The sequence below is a fragment of the Sander vitreus genome, chromosome 19 (assembly GCF_031162955.1).
Source record: "Sander vitreus isolate 19-12246 chromosome 19, sanVit1, whole genome shotgun sequence".
NCBI lineage: Eukaryota > Metazoa > Chordata > Actinopteri > Perciformes > Percidae > Sander > Sander vitreus.
The window spans coordinates 18,073,033-18,095,484 of record NC_135873.1 but is presented as its reverse complement, the minus strand read 5'-3'; the positions used below and the strand labels follow the sequence as shown (position 1 = coordinate 18,095,484).

Below are 22,452 nucleotides of genomic sequence, written 5' to 3'. Positions count from 1 at the left end.
CAAGTTTAACTAAGCTGGACAGGTCAAAGGAGAGGAGGCAGACAAAGCAGACATTGTGACTTTTTGACAGAAATGGTGGCCATCTTGAAAATGGTCGCCATCCTGAATTTTTGAGTGGCACATACCTTTTTCCAAAAGGGTGTTCCTTGAAGAGTATTTCTGCCTAATTTTATGCTTGCATCACCATTTGAACAATTGAAATAATTAATATTCAACAGGAACGGTGGCCATCTTTAAAAATGGTGGCCATCTTGAATTTTTGAGGGACAAGCATCTTTTTCCATTAACATGTCCTTTAGAGAGTATTTGTATCACATTTTATGCTTGGATCACTGTTTGAATAATTTATATAATAAGCATTGAATAGCAATGGTGGCCATCTTGAAAAACAGCTGCCATATTGAACGCCTTTTTCCAAAATAGTGGCCCTTAGAGAGTATCTGTGCCAAATGTCATGCTTGTATACCAAAGTGAACAATTTACTAATCTGCTGCACTACTGGACTTAGTGAAACACTGTAGTGAAACATTCCCTACTTTGTTTGTGTCAGATTCCCATACAAGTGGGGCAGTGAAATCATCCAGATCAAACTCTTCAGCACTGTGTCCTTCCTCTACCTGCGCTCTATACTGGGCTGCAGCCAGGACTGCATTTCGCAGGTCACTGTCAACCGGGCGGGGACTCATGTTGTGGCCTTTTGCCCCTCCCCCCATACTGGCATCACGGAGCTGGTCACCTGGAACCTGGAGACAGAGGACCACAAACACATCACTCACTGCCCCGCAGTACTGACCAAAGGTTTGTTTTTACAGTGGTGCTCAAAGTGAGGTGGTGCAGATACCCAGAGGGGGTTTAGGGGTTTCCAGGAATACTGACCAGATTGACTAATAACCCAACTAGGGATGCAGATATGAGAAAATTATGCATTAACGTTGTTGAATACCGCCATAACAATATTACTTGGGATAAATAAACAGATATTAAAGTGTTCTCAGTTCTTCATTTCTGCTGCTTTCAGTATTCTGCTAAAATACAACAATTTGCTTGTTGAATTTAAACCAAATGAAAGATAATCCTTTCCAACATTCTTTTATTCAAATTGAATATAAAATGCATCACTAAAAAAAATGTTACATTTTAAAGTGCAGTTTTCTACTGTGTTTTTCACCATATATCGCAGCCTTTTGCAATGTGTGCGATGACGATAAAAAAAAAAGATGTATTGTGCAGCTCTAAACCAAAAAGCATTTGTCCAGTTATAGCTTAGTGAGCAACAGTGACTAGGCATGGCACACGCACAGCTGTCAAGGATTGGCTTTTTCAACTTGCTGAAATGTCCACATGGAGCCCTAGTAAGGGCAATACTCAATATTCAAAGAGTTGTGTGTTTTTTATTGTCTGTCCAAAACCAAAAGCACAAGAGCAGAAATGTAAAGAATGAATTTAGAGGTTGGTTTTGGCTTCATGCTCCACTGAGCAACTCCCCTAGGAAAGAACGGGGCTCCGCCTCAAACTCTGTATCCAGTTGTTGTTATACATCCGTGGTTTAAATAGGTACAGTAATCCAGGAAGTCATTTTAGGGGGCGTGTCTTGTAATAAAGTTGGTGTGTTGCCGTGTTAGCTCTGACATTTTCTTTCAGGCCTTTGTTTTGATCTGCGCTTCTGCCTGGGGGTCTGCAGCGGAGAGAAGTACCTTTGCCTGTGGGATCTGACCTCCAGGATCAGTGACCGGGCTCTTATCTATAACATCTATAAGCCCAGGAGCGAAGGCACAGAGGAGGTCGTCCCTATGGGGAAAACCCTGAGGTAGGTACTGATATGTAGCACTGACGGTAGTCGCTTTGTATTTTCATCTCATGGTGCTTCTGATCCAGAAGAGGCAGATATTAGTCAATATCATTAACTTTTGTTATGGTGGTTGTTTGATTCAGTTTGTATCCATAAGATGAACAGATTTATTCAACACACCAGTAAGGTCACATTCCCTAAAACCACTAAAATATTGCTTTCCCTGACTAGGTTAATGCTAATAAATAACTTTTTTAACGAACCTAGGTCATTCTACGTGGACAGCAACTAGCGGTTACAATCTAATATCATGTTACAAATTACATTTAAATACAATACGTACGCAAGTCTTTGTGTGTCTTTCAGACTTCTTGTTCCCAATTTTAAGGGGCATTCATGTGAATTTTTAGCCTGGATGCCAGCCGAACTTAGCCCCGCCCACAACATTCAAGGTTGGGAATTTCGGTCTGGACTTGATCCATTGTGGAGCAATTATGCTCGAACAAGAGCTGTTCGGACTAATCAAATTGTGAGGGCGGGCTTTATACGATGATGGACAGATACAGTAACGAACAGTAACGTCTCACTCACATACACACACACACACACACACAGTGGTTAAATTGGGCCGGGGCCCTCCGGGGCTCAGCCCCGGCACATAAGCCTGCTTGTTTGTGTCCGGATGTGCCTGCTTGCAGTCAGTTGCCTACTGGAAATATGTCACATAAAATTTGATGAAAGTGATGCTTTTGAAAACATGATATTTCTGACAATAAATGAAAGATTTTTGAAATGGCATGTCAATTTTGTCTCGGCGGAGCTGAGATGAGAACAATCAGAACACGGCAACAACCCGCGCAGCACTGCAGACAATTCACCACTGCGGGTCAACTACATAAAGCCTAGTGTCTACATCGGTAGGATTAACAGATAAAATGCCTTCTCCTAAAGCTAAAAACCTATTCGCAGCGGTGGAAACCCGGTGCTCGGAAGCTCCAATGGCCGCTACAAGTTCATGTCGCTGACCAAGCCATTGAACCGGTCCTCGCCGTCAGATCTCCTCCAGCGGCAGGGCTCCGAGCCGTCCACGGCTGGCTTCTGAGCATCGGAGAGTACCACTCGGCGCTGGGGGTGTGTGTGTTGTGTGTTGTGTGTGTGTGTGTGTGTGTGTGTGTGGGTGTGGGTGTGGTAGTAGTAAAGAGAGAGAATGGGAGAAGGAAGTTTGTGTGAGGTGGACCTGGTCACCACAGACCCAAATCTTCTCAGCTGTTGCTACTGTCATATGCTGCACTGTCTCTCCATGTGGCACATTATGTTTGGCACATTGTATGGGTCACTTCTTATATCATAACAAGGTAATACAATGTGTAATCAAGTGATGACTGATTAACAGTAATGTGAATGCTAAATGCCCTAATACCTGTTGATACTACAACAATGCAAAGTGTGCTCTTTCTCCATTTCTTTGCACAAAATTCTCCAGAAAGTGCCATTTAATGGTTTATTTTTCAAAAAATAATTCTGGGGGGGGGGGCATACCCGCGGACCCCCCTAGGGATAGCCCTCCGACATAACAAATCCCAATTTAACCCGTGCACACACACACACACACACACACACACACACACACACACACACACACGTGACTCAAGTCACAGAGGCTGGTTTTAGAACGTAAGAGACATCGTCTGTTTCAACGGCCAATAGAGAAGTCAGCTGTTAAAGTCAGCTAAAAACTATAGAAATAAAAATGATTTTAGACGGAGCAGAGCCTTAACAACCGCCCGAAAGCATGGTAGCGTTAGCTATATAGTGGAGAGAGATAGAGAGAGACTGAAGAGAGGGAGCGCCCAGCGGCGTTAGAACAAAGTTTTCGCCAATTGATCTCTAGAAATGCAACTGCAGCAATCATCTCACTATCACTAACGCTATCCACATTCATATTTACACGAAACAAATGATATATCCAGTTTCAAAAAAGTCGGGAGTTAGGACGGAAGTGCATTGTGCAACGAGTGGTTGCTATGGAGACGAAACACCATCTCGTCTGTTGACAGTTGAGTTGAGTTCCGTTGCTCTGATTGGTTCTAGGTCTATCCATTGAGTGCAGAGAAATTTTCTTTCCTGGTTCGGTTGAAATACGCCCCATAATCACAGCCCAATGGAGCAGTATCAGACTCATATTCTGACTAGAATCTGAGTATGACAATGTCAGGCTAGTGAATTTTCCCAGTCAGGAACTCATTTTTCGATTATTCTGACACCAAGTGAATGCAACAATAAAACTTTGCTGGGATTGGCTGGCCCTAAAGCTAAACATAGCACCAAAGCCGGGCTATAGAAAGCCATTTCACTCCCTATTAAGCCCCATTGTACCGAATTTGGTTGCAGTTCCACCAGAGTTCCACTGGGGGTGATCACGGTCTAGTGCAAAATGAATGGGACTCTATGGAGCTAGACGGCTAAATTTGTCTCTTTCGCCTGATTGTCGTTGAAAAATCTCAGATTTGATTTTAGTTTTTGCAAGTTCAACATGGATTATAGGTCGAAAGTTGAATGAACGAGTACTTGTGTCCTTTCGATTTCTTACAGGTTGAGTCGTTGTTGCCCATAACACGCTAGCATTCTGCTAATGAATGCTGATTGGTCAGTGAAGGACTGATTACAATCTGAGATCCCGCTTGACGGCATCCGAAGCAGAACCAGAATGTCAGTACGACAAAAATATGGTGTTTTTTGAAAATGAAACTATGTAAACCTATTCTGATATAACCTCTATATACAATTATGAACCTGAAAAGGAGCATAATATGAGTACTTAAACAAAATAAACTCCAATAACAGGTGATTATAACCGCATATTAATTGCACTCTGTTGTGCACACTGTTAATTAACTCACAAAATCATGAATGCAACATCTCAGTCTGGTAGACTTGGTCAGGTATTCATTTATTTGGACTATCTGTACTTTTTTTATGCTATGACAGCAGTAGAGCTGGTTAATATATCGGTATTATATCGACATTGATATGAGGCTAGATATTGTCTTAAATTTTGGATATCGTAATATCTAGAGATGCACCGATAGACTGGCCGGTGACTGGAATTGGCCGGTTTTCACGTGCTCGGCCATGACCGGCGACCGGCAGGTCAATCTGACATATGCCGATTTCATGCCGGTCAATGCTACAATTAACTGACAACATAAGTTATACGTGTTTCCAAGGACGCACGCACACACGGACGCGACAGCACAGTCTCTTTTTCCTTTCTCTCAACTTTTCCGCCGTGTGTCGCGCGTGTCCGCGCTATTCTCACACATGTAGGGAACCTCGTGAATTAACCTGCAACATGTCAGCTGTTTGTGTGTGCAGAAGATAACAAGTTTGCAATATGCAACACCTGCAAGGAAAAAGTAGGGCGTGGAGGGACGACACCAAAAACCAAAATCCCATCTTTTTAGTTGGATATTGGATGTGAAAAGAAGGAAATGGTTCTAACATTGCACTTTAGATGTGTGTGAATTTCCCACACCAGGAGTAATGTATATAGTTCTATTTTATAGTGATCCATTATCTGTTCAAAAAATGTTCTATTAAAGAAAAGATAGAAAATAAATATTTGTGTGTGCCGTAAAGAGGTTAGAAAAAAATGAAATCGGAATCAGCTAAAATCGGTATCGGCTGGCCTAACTCAAAGAAAATCGGAATCGGCCTAGAAAGTTGTAATCGGTGCATCTCTAGTAATATCCCATTAGTGTTGTCTTATTCTGGTTTTAAAGGCTGTATTACAGTAAAGTGATGGCATTTTCTGAACTTACTAGCTGTTCTATTATTTGCCTTTACCCACTTAGTCATTTTATCCACATTATTGGTTATTGTTAATATTTTGTGAAAGCACCAATAGTCAATCCTACAATATCGGTGCAATATCGACATCAATGTCTTTGGTCAAAAATATCGTGATATTTGATTTTCTCCATATCGCTCAGTTCGAGACAGCAGTTTTTAACTGTATATAAGTGTATCACTTGTTCATAGGTCAATTGTTTGTTCATCACGAGACAAAAAGCAACAATATATGACATTGTATAATATTATGATATTAGTCAATATTCCTGTAACTTCTATCTCCACTCTAGGTGTGTGATTTTTTAAAATATATTTTACTTCATTATATCACCTTTTCCTATCTTAATAACCCAGCTTCCTTGTTTCTGGTATTACCATTGTGATACAGGCAGGGACCTGCCAGAAAGTGACTCTACTGACTGTATTAAAACAAAAATCTAAATATAAAATGCCTCCATTTAGTTTTACAGTTTGCAGTGTGTCCCACAATATATTTCAAAATGCCACTAGAATTGAGAATACATACTATTGTAACTGTTGTTATTTCAAAGAGATGCAGGCCATATTTCAATATTATTCCAGGACCCAAGACTAAATCATTTGTTCATTAATTAAATGAATTGTGTCTGTCCCAAAACTGACACCAAACTTACTGTGTGTGCTTGGTTTCAGTGGGGAATTAGAATTGTGTGTCATCTTATTGACATTTGGCAGTCCTGTCCACCCTGAGGAGAATAGATTATGGGGCAAACACTGAGCACTAACCATCAAAACTGACACTTCATCATCCTCCTTTGATGGAGTCTGACTCCCTCTGCTGGCAGGTATGCTGTGTGCCGTTCCATCAGAGCTGGGACGGTATATGTGTGGAACTTGACCAGACGGCGTTTCGCCTGCCGACCAGTCAGAGTGGAGCACAGCCTCTACAGCAGCACTGATGTGGTGCTCGCCCATGACTTCAAACTTTACATCTTTACAGACAGAAGCAGAAACAGCAGCATGGACGCCGCTTCATGTCCATTCCAGGTCAGACTCTCTATGATGTCATTTTGATATTTTCATCTGCTCATTTTGAGTTTAGTTTTTGGTCTACACTTTATACTTATGTACTCAGATTCATTCTCAACTATGTCTAGACTGCACTCCTTTAAGTTCACGTTTTCTCTTAGCTAAGATGTGGACTACTTAGTATAGTAACTTACTTACTATATCCACGACGTTCCACTCCCGGTATTGCTCCGTTGCCACCGGAAATTTCGCCGGATTTTCGGCATTTTAAACTCCGGTGGATTTATGAGGACTATGGTTAACTGATTCTCAGATCTCTGCAGGGTAAATCCAGACAGCATAGCTAGACTATCTGTCCAATCCAAGAGTTTTCTGTTGCACGACTAAAACTACTTTTGAAGTATGTGTTCCATCAACAAGTTCCTTCCTGAGGCTATTTTGCAGCGGCACCGTGGCTCTGCCCAGTGCTTAGCGCTGCCCAAAGACGATTGTGATTGGTTTAAAGAAATGCCAATAAACCAGAGCATGTTTTTCTCCCATCCCGGGAATGCTGTGTAGACTAGCCAGACCCTCCTCCGCAGCGCTGTTTAGGAAGGTCTGGCAAAGCGAGACTATGAACTACTGAACTAACCATACCCCCTGTCAAAATAACCTTTCTGTCATGTCTGACCTCCCAGACTCTTTTGGTGTATGATTTGATAAAGCGGAGCTATGTGAGGAGACAGACTGGGATCACAGTTAATTCCTGTCCTCAGCACGAGTACCGTGTTCTGGGGGATGGACGGACTCTTCTGGGCCTATCAGAGACCAGGTGAGAGTGAATATGTGAAATACAGGGAGTATGAGAAGTCTGCAATGATAGGGATACTTCACATCACATAAGATTAAGAAAATTAGGAAAAAGAAACTGAGCTTCAAATGAATTGATGGGTTCCATGTATGACATGCAGTTATTTAATTTGAGGCTACCCTATGATCCAGACACCCTACATGTCTGTATTCCTTGTAATGCATATCATGTTCACATGAACTGAACTGAATTAAAAATGAAAGTATCAAACAAGGTAATAAAGTTGTTCTTACTTTGCATCTTGATAGATGATTATGACCTGCAAAAAGCCATTTCACTTCAGAACCCCAGTTTATTTCCTGTCTGATGTGTGTCGTTGCAGAGACCGTCTGATCCTTTGGGATCTAAACTCTGGCTCTATCAAACATGAGATCAAACCCTCCCACTACGAGTCGCTCCTGTGCAGCTGCCCTGCCCAAGACCTGCAGCCCAATGTGACCCCACGCAGAGAGACAACATGTGAGCTGTCTGATCCTCCAGCTGTAAACACATATTTGTCATCATCATCTTTTCCATGATGATCTGACTTTTTAAGATTTACATTTTACTGTGTGTGTGTGTGTGTGTGTGTGTGTGTGTGTGTGTGTGTGTGTGTGTGTGTGTGTGGCTGATGCACAAATCCAAACCAATTTACAGAGTGTAATATCAGTATTAACATCAGTTCCTAGATCACTTCAATAGCAAGCAATTAGGGCGGTAATAATTTTCCTTCCACTTGTAAGTTGGAGCCAGCTGAGGAGACTAAAATATTTGTTGGAGAGTATACAGTAGGTGTAATCTTTTCCAGAAAATGGTTTATTTACATGACACTTTGTGGTAAAGGTAGATTTTAGTTTAGTTTTAGTGCTCGTATAACTCCCCGTCCTCTTCACTCTAATCTTTACACTAACCTAATCTTAATTCTTTTCTTACCTATAAATCCAAATTCCATCCTTGACTGTCTTCTTAAAGCCATTTTGTGTAGGATTTTATGCTACATTTCAAAGTATTTTGATGGCCTGAGTATTAGGAGAAACGCATGACCATCCTGATAAATAATGGTGCCCTGGTAAAATATACCTGCTTCAATGATACCACATGTCTGGATAGGCCTGTAGTTACCTCCACCAAGGAGGTCATGTTTTTGGCTCTGTTTTCTTTTTGTTTGCTGGGAAAAACTACTGGCTCAAATTTTTGACTTGGTGGAAGGGTGTAACATGGGCCAAGGAAGTACACCTTACATTTTCGAGCGGGTCTAAATCACAGGGCGGATCCAAAAATTATATTTCACTTTCGTTAGCATTTGTGAGATAGGGCATTTGTGCTGCTTTCATGTGATGTTGAAATAATCTGAAAAATGTGTTCCCGAGAGTCGCAACGTTAGCTGCAAATAGGGCATGCCTTGAAGGAGGTCGCCAATCTCTGAGTGTCCTTCTTGTTTAAGTTTTCTTGCATTGCTACAGTGATGCCATGGGACATTCGAACAGAGAGCCAGTCTGCAAAGAAAAAGAGGCTGGAGAGAGAGGCACAGAGGGAGAGAGAGGCGAAAAGGAGGCTGGACAGAGAGAAATACAACTTGATAGACCAGTACCTCCTCAGTGGAAATGAACAGGTACACAGCAAAAGAGCAATGCACTGTACAAGGGCAGGATAAGCCATCCAAATCTACATTTTTATCTGCAATGTTTAAGGCACTGCATTTTGTACACAAGGAGTTTTAAATAGTTTCAGGTCTTTTTTATTTTATATAATATCAGCATTGTGGGCAAAACAATGTTACTGTTAAGGCCCGGACACACAGAGCCGATAATCAGCCGTTGGACAGTCTGGCGAGGTCAGTGACTGGAGTCTATTCGGTGTGTTCCGTGCCGTCGTCCGTCCGAGGGGCTGTCGGCTTTCATTTTGGCCGATTTGACATGTATAATCGGCGGGACGGGCACTGCTGGCAGTCGGACTCAAATGACCCATCTGATTGGTAGAGTGCTAACCCGGAAACGGGGAGCGGAATGAGTCTCTCAAAATCTGACGAAAATCTTTTAAACTGACCTTTGTCGATCTGAAATGAAGACAGATTCAGTAACTGCATGACCTATTTCTCGCTTAAAATGTTTTCAGTAACACGTTTCGTCTTTGAATTTCCGGAGAAACCAGAACCACGTGACGCGTTCGTCCTATCAACTGCCGGTTTATATTTTTGGGCGACAATACAGATTAGCGCCACCTGGTGTTATGGATACGTAACGTCGCTTTGGTGTGTTCCAAGGCACTTTTTTGACCAACTCTGGGACACTGATCAGTCCAACTGTCTTTTCTGCCGAGGTTCGGCCGTCTGGTCAGTGTGTCTGCAGCTTTACACTACATTGTCAGTAGTTGTTGCATCACTGACCTCTACGTTCCACATCTTTATTTTGTAGGTGGTGGTGTGCTCTTATTTTGCTCACCACCTCAATGTCTTCAGCGTGGTTTCGCAGAAACACCTGCACAGCCTGGGGGAGAAAACATCACTGTTGAGCCTCCATACTGCAGCTATTACGTACACTGGCAGTCACCTGGTGCTGACCAGCTACAACCATGAGCACAGGATGCCCCATATCACCCTGTGGGACCTGCACAAAGGAGTGGTGGGTTCCCACTGTTTGTTACAGTTTCCGTTTTAAGTTTATTTAACACTTTTAAACAATTTGTGATTGCTTTGTGGCAGGGCGAAGCAAGACATAAACATTCAGGGCTCAACACAAACGTAGTGGGCGTCCATTTACGGCCGCTACTTGCACTATTTTTCAAGCCTTTGATAATAGAATAGAATGCCTAAAAATCTGTACATCATTTGGGAAAAACATGATAGACGACATCCTGTTTGGTATCGAATTGTTCTCCAACTGTATTCATCATTCTGAAACCAGAACACAAAAAATGTTGAGGATGACTCATTTTCACTCCAGCCACCTAAAAAGAGGCAAAAACTGTCTGATGTTACTAATTTAAAGTTACATAACGTACAGTACCAGTCAAACCAGACGCACTTTCCGATTCACTTGAATGAGAAAGTGTGTCCAAACTTTGGACTGGTACTGTAGGTAGGGTAGGAATTTGGTGTAAACAGCATTACTTATCTTGAAATGAAGGCGATATTACCGAAGTAACAGAACTTTTGCTCTATTGACTTTGCGGTCCAGTCAGAGAGACTGAGTGAAATGACACAAGGTTGAAGTTATTTTAAAAACCTAAAACATTCGGGGCTGGAGCCCCAGACCCCCTCGCTCATCCCCTTCTCTGTGGTTGATTTGATTTTATATTGCCCTCATGTTATGCTTTGTATATATTCTTTTAGGTGAGGAAAAGACTGTGGAATGAAGCTGGAGTTTGCTGCGTAGCTATCACAGACAACGCAGACAGAGTTGTCTTTGGGGTCAGAGGAAGCAACAGGTAAATGTTTTCAGATTTCTTGAGTGACATGACCATGTTACTACTGTATATTCACTGCTTTAACACTGTGTCGTACCATTGTTATGCAGATGACACCCAGTCGTGTCTCGTTTAGTCCTGAAATTCCCTGCAATGCCGCTGAACACCGATAAGACTAAACCTCGGACCACTGACATCTAACTTAAAACACTCAGCCAGACATTTATGAGTTGTTTTTGCTTAAATCAGTGCCTCAAACATGTAATAAGTGTAATAAATGTAAATAACGCTGGGAACGGTCTTGCTTGCCTATTTAATATCTGAACAAACGTCAAAACTGTAGGAGTTGAGCGTGAAATTTCATTCCCACCATGAAAATATTTTAAAAAGTAAAAGCCATTCAAGTAAAAGCCACTCATGGTCCACTTACTAGCTTTTTCTGGAGCATTTGACTGCATCTTACAGTCTTTTTCTGCTTTTATGCTTCCATGAGTTTATGCCATACACATATACTAAGCTGTAGTAATTTGGTTAACTGATTAATATTATATATATTCTTACATTTTAAATCTTGACGGTGTGTTTATGAGGGGTCCTGTGTCAAAAACTATTTTTTTACTATAGTTATGTAGTGCATATTCATTAATACATTTGCATTTGATCAACCTATGACCTACTCTTTTGGAGAACAGGAGCGGGGTGAGGGCTCTCTACTGGGTTTATTCAGCCCTGCTGTCAGCCTTCACTTTCTGTAACCTTTCGCAGTCAAAACACCTACTGTTGTCTGACATGCTAATGACGCTAACCATGCTGCCATTGGGTTCCACTAGCATTTTGCTGACAAGACAAATCCCATAGTGAATTCTGTACTGAGTTTTAAATGTGTGGATGAAAACATGCTATCACATTTTAAATGATTAGTGTTGTGCATGTTTGCTCTGACAGACTGAAGGTGTGGGACCCCTTCAAGAGAATTTATAGGAGCATCTGTGGCTATGGGAACCTCGTGATAGAATACTCCAGTAAGCTTCACGTGACAGAGGGAGGAACCAGAGCCATCCTGCTATCAGGTAGGTAGTCTCGCATTGCCAGACCTATCTCCACAGCGCTGTGCAGTAAGGTCTGGCTGCACCACAGATACATTCTGGGATAGGAAGAAAAAAACGCTCTGGGTTGTTTGCATTTCTTTAAACCAATCACAATCGTCTTGGGCGGTGCTAAGCTCTGGACGCAGCGACGGTGGCTCTCCAAAATAGTCTCAGGAAGGAACTTGTTTTAGTAAAACATTTGCATCCCATAAAAGAAAACACCACATAAAATATTAAATGAAGTTAACTGTTCACACAATACTGTGACATGAGCTATTTAAATTAGCTGGATACATGGTTAAACATCATTTGCTCTTCCCAGCGTATCGCCGTGTGTACTTCGTCCACAGCAATCCCACCAATTGGTCCCAAAACATATAAACATATTCTTTGTAAATCTTTATAATCATTCCCCGAAAGAACCAAGCAGGTTCTTCAAAACTTGCCATTTTCAGCAGCTTAAAGTAGAGATAAAGCAGATTTTTAGAACGGCCACACACAGAGAGCGGAAGGTGGCGGCCGATGTCAGGCAATTATCCTGGAAATCTCAGGACACATTTCATATAGAGCAGGTCTAGATCCGACATTCCCCCATGAGCAACGGGGGCAAGAAAAAAAACTCCCCTTTAAAAGCTCCTATAAAGCAATGGAAAGATTTTTTAGGCTTCAGTCTCATGACTGTGTGTGTGTGTGTGTGTGTGTGTGTGTGTGTGTGTGTGTGTGTGTGTGTGTGTGTGTGTGTGTGTGTGTGCGTGTGTGTTTTCACACTCTGGTGCTAAAAACCAACTGTTTTCTCAAGACTCTTTCACCTTAAGGTGCCATATTACAGCATGTTTTCACACTTTCAAGCAAGTGAAATCAGTGCAGTCCCAGGTAGAAAAGGGTTGGATTAAAGGAGGCTGACTTACATTTTGATTTAAGCTGCCTACAGTCTATTTATGTGCTATGATGATTTATTATTTTTGACAGTGTTTAACATGCCAAGAGCTAAAGCGACTTCTAAGTTTATTGCAATTTGGGTGAAAATACATTTAAAATCAGACTCTTTAAAGCTAAAACAATTCCGATATGTATTCAGCGATTTCTCTCTGATTATTATTAAGAGGCCTTTGAATCAAAATAAACATTTATCCCCACTCCTGATCTGATCATGTCACTAGAATCTGTTCAATTCAATTCATTCTTAATTGCCTCTCTATAAAGTTATTTTCATAGTTGCTGGCAGAGTCCGCCTCTCCCACACGGGATTCAAATTGTGATTATTTGCTCTCTTTTTTTCTTTCTTTTTTACCAATATTGCAGTTACATATATATATATATATATATATACAGTGAAATTATGATTATCTTCCATTAGGTTCAAATCCAGGCCTGTATTTGTGGTCGTAATAGTTTTAAACAAGATACAAATGTACCAAGCATAATTAAAAATGAATCAACCAGACAGTCAGATTTCAATCATTCAATCAATTCATTTAGGTATATATACCTAATATCACTAATCACAAATTGTGATACATTAGTGGTATACTTATACTAATAATTACATAATAACATAATTACAAACTGCTCCAGCTCTACTGTAGCTGGTTAAGCTAACCTTAGTGTCAGCTTCACAGATAGCAACTGCTTCACAGCTCTGAATCTAGGAGGTCCCAATTCAAAAATCATAATTTTAAGCTAATTACCTGGACTGAACAAAACCGCGGTACAGCCGGAACGCAGCGCAGTCGCACCTGGTGGAAATTAGGGGTTAGCGTCACAGCGACGTCTCTGATTGGTTGAGCTCTCTGTTACCATGGAAATGTTTACCAAACCCACGAACAGCTATAGCAAGCTGCTACCATTGAAGTCTATAATCACTTCACAGTACACAGTTAGAACCCACCTACCTTTTTTACTGTCATATCATACACAGCAGAGTGTCTCCATGTGCAACAGGGACTTTTTAATGTTGCTATGATATTCCAGGACAGCTGAGCCTGTGGGACCTGGAAGCGGGTAGCGTCCTGTCTGTGCTCTCCCTGGATGCACATGTCCGCTGTATGAAGCTGCTTCTTGGGTGCCAGACTTCTGTCCTGCTCGGCCTCAGCCACAGCCCTGCCCTCATCAGCGTCAGGTTAACATCCAGGACTGTCAACTCAGCACCTCAAGTCTCCCAACACGGAGACCTGTTTGGAGAGTCCAGCAGCAGCGAGGAAGAGGAGGTGAACTCGTGAAAATCAGGGTTGTACAGCTCTTTCTTCGTAGTGATTGTGTATAGGAAAAGGTTTTTTTACGCCAGTGGATGTCACATGACTTGCAGCCATGCCCTTCCCAACTTTCTATCTCATCTAAAACACTGCTATTCAGGCACCATAAATACATTAGCGGGACTTGACTGTTGTAAATACGTTTAAGATGGGGAGAGCCGGAATGGTTGTTGTAATATGTATGATGAGGGGGGAGGCAGTCTAAGGCAGTGTCCACATTTAGGATCCACATTTAGGAGCCTGAGAGTAGAAGCTCCTTTCTGAGCCTCTCAGTGCTGGCCTGGTGTAACCGGTACCTTTTTCCTAACCTCAACAGGTAGAAAAGACTGTTACCCAGGTCATTTGGAACTTTAATAATTCTCTTAGCATTATTATTGTAGCGCCTGGTGTAAGTATCCATTAGGCAGGGTAGGGCACTGCCTATTGCATGTTCAGCCGAACAAATCACTGTTTGCAGGGTTTCAGTACCAGGAGTAGAAATTCCTCAGAATTTGAGGGGATACCTGGAATTTCCTCAGGCGTTTAAGGTGAAGCCGTCTCCATGTGAAAAGGCTGCCTTTCTCCCTTTTCACTAGGCCCTGTTCCGAACTTTAACCGTGTTTTGTGTCTGCTTGATTCTTAATTACAGTATAATGTTTCAGTTTATTCAATAAATTATCATTTGATGTGTGTAAATGACACAGGTCCGTTTAGTTGGTTTATGAGTTCATAGTATTTTTGTTCTGGTTCTGTGTGTGATGTGGGGGGGTGATCTGCTGCTCCCCAGCTCAATCAAGGAGAGTGCATGCATGTTTGTCTGATTAGATCAGGCTCGTTAGAGATGAGCTGCACCTCGCCTGTAGAGTGGACGAGAGCAGGTGGCAGCAGCAGGGGGAGGTGACGAAAATCCGCGGTCAAGTTGGACAGTCTACAGCCGTTTCCAGCAGCCTTCAGGCTGAACAGGAAGTCACAGAAACACTCACATCCTGTTAGGTCTGATTCCGATTTAATAAAATGTTATCAGACCCATAATCAGCTTGTACCCAGTCTCCAGTTGTTTTTACTATTGATGACAGAGTAGCTGTCAAAATGCTCTACATGCGATCTGTTGCTAATGTTAATAAACAACAGACTAGACGATCCGTAAACTGAACAGATTTAGTCTCTCTGATTTCTAAACGTAACTATCAGCCACACAACATGTGTTCTGTACAGAATAAGCCTTTAAATCAGACAAATGGCAATTAGAATCCCTCCAATTCAAAAACAATAAAAGGTTTATATAAAACGTCATCACGTTGAATTCTGAACCAATCAGCTGAGAGCCAGGTGTTTCCCAGCATGCCCTGGGTCCGCCTGGGTCTTGCAGTCGGTGAAAAGCAACTGCGCTGCCTGTGTCTCAAACCTGCGGCTGCCTTGATCACGTGTTGACCACGTGTGCATGACGTCAGAGCATGTCGGGATCAAGTCGGACACAAATCTAACCGGCATGCATTGGGTGGCGATCGCCGGTGATCGACTCTGCGCAGGCCTGGCTCATCTCGAACGAGCCTACCCTCTCAGCAGGGAGGGGTGGGGCACTCTGAGGGTGTAGGAGAAAAGGTAAAATAGTTATGCAGTAAATTACATTTTGATAATATTTGCGGTGCTTATTGTTATGGGTGCTAATATATATATATATATATATATATATATATATATATATATATATGTATATATATATATATATATATATATATATATATATGTATATATATATATATATATATATATATATATATATATATATATAAATGGTAATGTCAGCAGTAACAGTAAATGTGAATCTAATGGTATTTTCTGGATCCAGAGTGTTAAATGTTGCTTCTTTTTTTTTAGTATAGCTCACCCTATAGTTAATCTGTGCAGGTGGTAGGTTCCAGGTGGGTGAGGCTGAGATGTGAAAGTGCCTTCACTAGAAGGTAGAAAGAAAAAGGAGTTGGCAGCCTGCTGTGAGTTTGTTTTGTTTGATGTTATTTTGCCTCAGTTTAATTCAGTTTCATTGTAATTCCCGGGTTTCATTTTGTACCCTTTGTTTGAATATGTTTTTTTGTTTGTTAATAAATGCCACAATGGACTTCAGTGACATCATTGTCAGGGAATGTTCTGTTGCTTAAAAAAAAAAGGAAAAATAAACAGTTAAAAAGAATTTTTATATATATATATATATATATATATATATATATATATATATATATATATATATATATATATATATATATACACACACATACATACATAGTGGAATTTGTTCTGTATGTCTGAATGATAAATGGTGCTAATAACAATAAAAGATTGATCTAAAAAATAATTGTGAAAATGCTGCAAATAAACCAGACTAATTTCATCCTGTGATTTGCACATCACAGGATGAAAGATGTCACTTTTTCAAATCCCGGTGAAATATGGTCTAAATGTGAATGTTTAAACAACTGTTACAAAGGCTAAGCTAACCTGGACTTGTGTTGTCCTTCCGTCGACCATGCAACTTTGTGTTTTTCTTTTTTTTTAAGATAATTTTTTGGCCATTTTAGGCCTTTATCTATACAGGACAGCTGAAGACATGAAAGGGAAGAGAGAAAGGGGGGATGACATGCAGCAAAGAGCCGCAGGGCAGGGCCGAACCTGCGGCTGCTGTGCTGAGGAGTCGACCCCTATACATGGGCGCCCGCTCCACCAGGTGAGCACCCTCAACTTTTTTTTTTTTCTGGGTCATAAAATTAAAATCTTCTCCGGGAACCATCACCTTATCGTGGTGGAGAGGTTTGTGTGTCCCTATGAACCTGAGGGCTGTGTTGTCTGGAGCTTTGTGCTCCTGGTAGGGTCTCCCAAGGCAAAGTGGTCTCAGGTGAGGGGCCAGACAAAGAATGGTTCAAAAATCCTATGAAAAATCGAGGAAGGGATGAAGTGACCCTGCCCGGAGGAAGCCCGGGGCCCCCTGTCTGGAGCCAGGCCCAGATGGAGGGCTCGTCAGCGAGCGTCTGGTGGCCGAGTTTGCCATGGAGCCCGGCCGGGCACAGCCCGAAAAAGCTACGTGGCGGACATCCCTCCATCCCATGGGCCCACCACCTGTAGGAGGAACCGCTGGGGTCGGGTGCGCTGCCACATGGGTGGCAGTGAAGGTCAGGGGCCTCGACGGACCAGACCCGGGCAGCAGAGGCTGGCTCTGGGGGACGTGGAATGTCACCTCTCTGTGGGGGAAGGAGCCAGAACTTGTGCGGGAGGTGGAGCGCTACCGGTTAGATCTGGTGGGGCTTACCTCTACGCACAGTCTTGGTTCTGGAACCATACACCTGGATAGGGGTTGGACTCTTTTCTTCTCCAGAGTTGCCCAGGGTGTGAGGCGCCGGGCGGGTGTGGGGATACTCACAAGCGCCGCTACGTTGGAGTTTAACCCGGTGGACGAGAGGATCGCCTCCCTACGCCTGCGGGTTGTGGGGGGGAAAACTCTGACTGTTGTTTGTGCATATGCACCAAACAAGAGTTCAGAGTATTCGGCCTTCTTGGAGACCTTGAGTGGAGTCCTGCATGGGGCTCCAGTCAGGGACTCCATAGTTCTGCTGGGGGACTTCAACGCGCACGTGGGTAATGATGGAGACACATGGAGAGGCGTGATTGGGAGGAACGGCCTCCCTGATCTAAACCAGAGTGGTTGTTTGTTGTTGGACTTCTGTGCTAGTCATGGATTGTCTATAACGAACACCATGTTCGAACATAGGGATGCTCAAAAGTGTACTTGGTACCAGAGCACCCTAGGCCAAAGGTCAATGATCGATTTTATAATCGTTTCATCTGATCTGAGGCCATATGTTTTGGACACTCGGGTGAAGAGAGGGGCGGAGCTGTCAACCGATCACCATCTGGTGGTGAGTTGGGTCAGGGGGTGGGGGAAGACTCTGGACAGACCTGGTAAGCCCAAACGGGTAGTGCGGGTAAATTGGGAACGTCTGGAGGAGGCCCCTGTCCGACAGACTTTCAACTCACACCTCCGAGCGGAGCTTTTCGTGCATCCCTGTGGAGGCTGGGGGCATTGAACCGGAGTGGACAATGTTCAAAGTTTCCATTGCTGAAGCTGCGGTGAGGAGCTGTGGTCTTAGGGTCTTAGGTGCCTCAAGGGGCGGTAACCCACGAACACCGTGGTGGACACCGGTGGTCAGGGAAGCCGTCCGACTGAAGAAGGAGTCTTTCCGGGATATGTTATCCCAGCCGACTCCGGAGGCAGTTGCAAGGTACCGAAGGGCCCGACGGGCTGCAACCTCTGCCGTGAAAGAGGCAAAGCAGCGTGTGTGGGAGAAGTTCGGAGAAGACATGGAGAAGGACTTTCGGTCGGCACCAAGGTACTTCTGGAAAACCGTTCGCCACCTCAGGAGGGGGAAGCGGGGAAACATCCAAGCTGTGTACAGTAAGGATGGAACGCTGTTGACCTCAACTGAGGAGGTAATAGGGCGGTGGAAGGAGCACTTTGAGGAACTCCTAAATCCGACTAATACGCCCTCTATGGTAGAGGCAGAGCTGGAGGATGAGGGGGGATTGGCATTTCCCTGGTGGAGGTTGCTGAGGTAGTTAAACAACTCCACAGTGGCAAAGCCCCAGGAATTGATGAGATCCGTCCAGAAATGCTTAAAGCTCTGGGTGTGGAGGGGTTGTCTTGGTTGACACGCCTCTTCAACATTGCGTGGAAGTCTGGGACGGTGCCTAAGGAGTGGCAGACCGGGGTGGTGGTTCCCCCTTTTTTAAAAAGGGGGGACCAGAGGGTGTGTGCCAATTACAGGGGTATCACACTTCTCAGCCTTCCCCGGTAAAGTCTACTCCAAGGTGCTGGAAAGGTGGGTTCAGTCGATAGTCGAATCTCAGGTTGAAGAGGAACAATGCGGATTCCGTCCTGGTCGTGGAACAACGGACCAGATCTTTACTCTCGCAAGGATCCTGGAGGGAGCCTGGGAGTATGCCCAACCAGTCTACATGTGTTTTGTGGATCTGGAGAAGGCGTATGACCGGGTGCCCCGGGAGATACTGTGGGAGGTGCTGCGGGAGTACGGGGTGAGGGGGTCCCTTCTCAGGGCCATCCAATCTCTGTACGACCAAAGCGAGAGCTGTGTCCGGGTTCTTGGCAGTAAGTCGGACTCGTTTCAGGTGAGAGTTGGCTTCCACCAGGGCTGCGCTTTGTCACCAATCCTGTTTGTAGTATTTATGGACAGGATATCGAGCGTAGTCGGGGTGGAGAGGGGTTGCAGTTCGGTGGGCTGGGGATCTCATCGCTGCTTTTTGCAGATGATGTGGTCCTGATGGCATCATCGGCCTGTGACCTTCAGCATTCACTGGATCGGTTCGCAGCCGAGTGTGAAGCGGCTGGGATGAGGATCAGCACCTCTAAATCGGAGGTCATGGTTCTCAGCAGGAAACCGATGGAGTGCCTTCTCCAGGTAGGGAATGAGTCCTTACCCCAAGTGAAGGAGTTCAAGTACCTTGGGGTCTTGTTCGCGAGTGAGGGGACAATGGAGCGGGAGATTGGTCGGAGAATCGGCACAGCACCGTTGTGACGAAAAGAGAGCTGAGCCAGAAGGCAAAGCTCTCAATCTACCGGTCAGTTTTTGTTCCTACCCTCACCTATGGTCATGAAGGCTGGGTCATGACCGAAAGAACAAGATCCAGGGTACAAGCGGCCGAAATGGGTTTCCTCAGGAGGGTAGCTGGCGTCTCCCTTAGAGATAGGGTGAGAAGCTCAGTTATCCGTGAGGAGCTCGGAGTAGAGCCGCTGCTCCTTTGCGTCGAAAGGAGCCAGTTGAGGTGGTTCGGGCATCTGGTAAGGATGCCCCCTGGGCGCCTCCCTAGGGAGGTGTTCCAGGCACGTCCAGCTGGGAGGAGGCCTCGGGGGAGACCCAGGACTAGGTGGAGGGATTATATCTCTAACCTGGCCTGGGAACGCCTCGGGATCCCCCAGTCGGAGCTGGTTAATGTGGCCCGGGAAAGGGAAGTTTGGGGTCCCCTGCTGGAGCTGCTACCCCCGCGACCCGACCCCGGATAAGCGGATGAAGATGGATGGATAAAATTAAAATTAAAACCTTTTCGACACTTGTCACTTTTCCTGACATTTTTGTCACTTTTTTCAAGTTTTTGTTGCTGTTTTGCGCTTTTTTAAACATTTTTTGTTGTTTTTTTTGACGTTTTTTGAAGCATTTTTAGACATTTTTCTCACTATTTTCAACATTCCTTTACCATGTTTTGTTTTCAAATGCAATAAAATTGAATGAAACACCCAAATCCAGTGAAAATAGTGAACTGAGCATTTATTTTACTTGTGAAGAGCGTTGTATGGAACCACCCACGTTATTATTTGGACAATTTGGTTGAAAGAAACCCAAATTTCTGATATAGAAACTTTTAAAATGGGTCAAATTTGACCTGAGGACAACAGGAGGGTTAACCAAGAAACACAGCTACTAAAGGCTAACCTAGCGTGTAACATTCATGGTATTGTCTCCTCTCCCTGTGTGATGCATTTAATGTGAGAGTGAGTCCTAAACTTGCCTGGATGAGTGCAGGTCTTTCCTACTTCTAGAGGGGTTTGTGCTGTGTTAAACTGATTCACCCAGACACTGCATGTGTTCGCGTCTGTAGCCGGGCCTGCTGGCAGGTGGCCGCCGTTCTGCATTCACTGCGTCGCGTCCTCTCCTTTATCAACGTCCTCCCCCAGCCAGCCCTGCTCTTCCTTGTTGTAGTTCAGGTTTTAAACGGTGTATTTACAAAAGTTTGTGTTGTGGGAAAACAAGAATACTCTTTTAGTGTCTTTGTCTTCAGTAGTGTTCTCTGTGTAGAAAATGTGTGGTTTGCAGCCGTCCGCTTGAGGCTCTTCACGACTGCTTCCAGCCGGAAACAATCGCCTCCATGAATCTCCTTCACACACATATCTGGGTTATCAGAGCCACACAAACATGCCCTCTCATGTCACGTGTCAGCATTTTCCTTATCAAAAGGCTACTCCAAAAAAAACGTCTTCAAATAGTCAGTCAGTGAAAAAGAATTTCACTTTTGCACAAGTTTTGAACGTCTTTTCACTGGTGGCCATAGTCATTTTGCTTACTGGGTAACATATGAAACATATTGTGGTTTTAGCTGGTTAATGTTAGCTTGCTTATTGCTAAAAGAATCTGATTATGTGGGAAACACTACAGCTATTTTATTAGAATGACATGACAAACGTTACTGGGTGTAAAGTGACTTTAATACATTATATATATATAGATATATATCTATATATCTATATATATATATATATATATCTATATATATAAACAGAGAGCGCCATCTATTGGACTCAAAAACTAAAGAAAATGCTTCAGAGAGCTAGGGGTTTGATCCTGCACGGCATGGAGGATGTTCAGGTGAGTCAATGGGACAGTAATGAAATATTTTCTAGTTCCATATTGTGATTTTCTTTTAAGGATTTTGGAATCAGCTTACTAGATAAGAGTTTTAAATCAAGGGAGTATGCCAATATTATCTCAACAGACAAGGAATTTATGAATTGTAATCACAGATTTAACCCTCCATAGACTGACAATCAACCAAAACAAACATATGATTCAGGTATAACATGCATACAAATGCTTGTATGCCAAAATATAACAACTTATTGGCAACCATTTCTTAGTTTGGAGAGCAGTTAGAAAATGCTGCAAATAAACCAGACTAAATAAAATGTTAAAAATTGAAATTAAAGAAATAGATTGGTAATTGTGTTGACATTTCACCGATTAGACTTCTTCTGATCTTACCAGAGCCACAGAAGACAGCCAGCCTTTACTTTTCTCTTGCTCTTGGCAGACTGGATGCACTAACAGGCCTGGAACAGGCAGAAAAACTCATTACACACTTTCACTACAATTTCTTTTAAGAATTCCAGATTGCCATGGTTTTTGTTTTTTCCTTTTTAAATCAGAGGGTGTTGTGTAAAATCCCCACTGTACCATACAGGGTGCTGCGTCACCCCCTCGTTGTCTGACAGGCTTCTAGTGGCACATCACACAGAAACACACAAGGTTCATTCCTATCCAGAGCACCCAGTGATTGTTTTTTGGAAATCTTGTAAGCCATTTCTTGTCAATGTACCAAACCATCCATCCATCCATCCATCTTCGTCCGCTTATCCAGTATCGGGTCGCGGGGGGAGCAGCTCCAGCAGGGGACCCCAAACTTCCCTTTCCCGAGCCA

At 43.4% G+C, this 22,452-nt stretch overlaps 1 protein-coding gene across 1 annotated transcript in view; it reads left to right on the top strand.

Moving 5' to 3' along the window:
- Positions 1–15,895, top strand: part of LOC144534419 (uncharacterized) — a 62,835-nt gene extending 46,940 nt beyond the window's left edge. The window contains exons 23-32 of the mRNA XM_078276336.1: positions 551–798; positions 1,642–1,807; positions 6,466–6,667; positions 7,327–7,460; positions 7,822–7,958; positions 8,942–9,090; positions 9,893–10,099; positions 10,810–10,904; positions 11,829–11,953; positions 13,943–15,895. Of these exons, the coding sequence (XP_078132462.1) occupies positions 551–798; positions 1,642–1,807; positions 6,466–6,667; positions 7,327–7,460; positions 7,822–7,958; positions 8,942–9,090; positions 9,893–10,099; positions 10,810–10,904; positions 11,829–11,953; positions 13,943–14,190 (1,711 nt within the window). The 3' untranslated portion in view covers positions 14,191–15,895. The remainder of the gene's footprint in view (positions 1–550; positions 799–1,641; positions 1,808–6,465; positions 6,668–7,326; positions 7,461–7,821; positions 7,959–8,941; positions 9,091–9,892; positions 10,100–10,809; positions 10,905–11,828; positions 11,954–13,942) is intronic.
- The last annotated feature ends 6,557 nt before the right edge of the window (positions 15,896–22,452 follow it).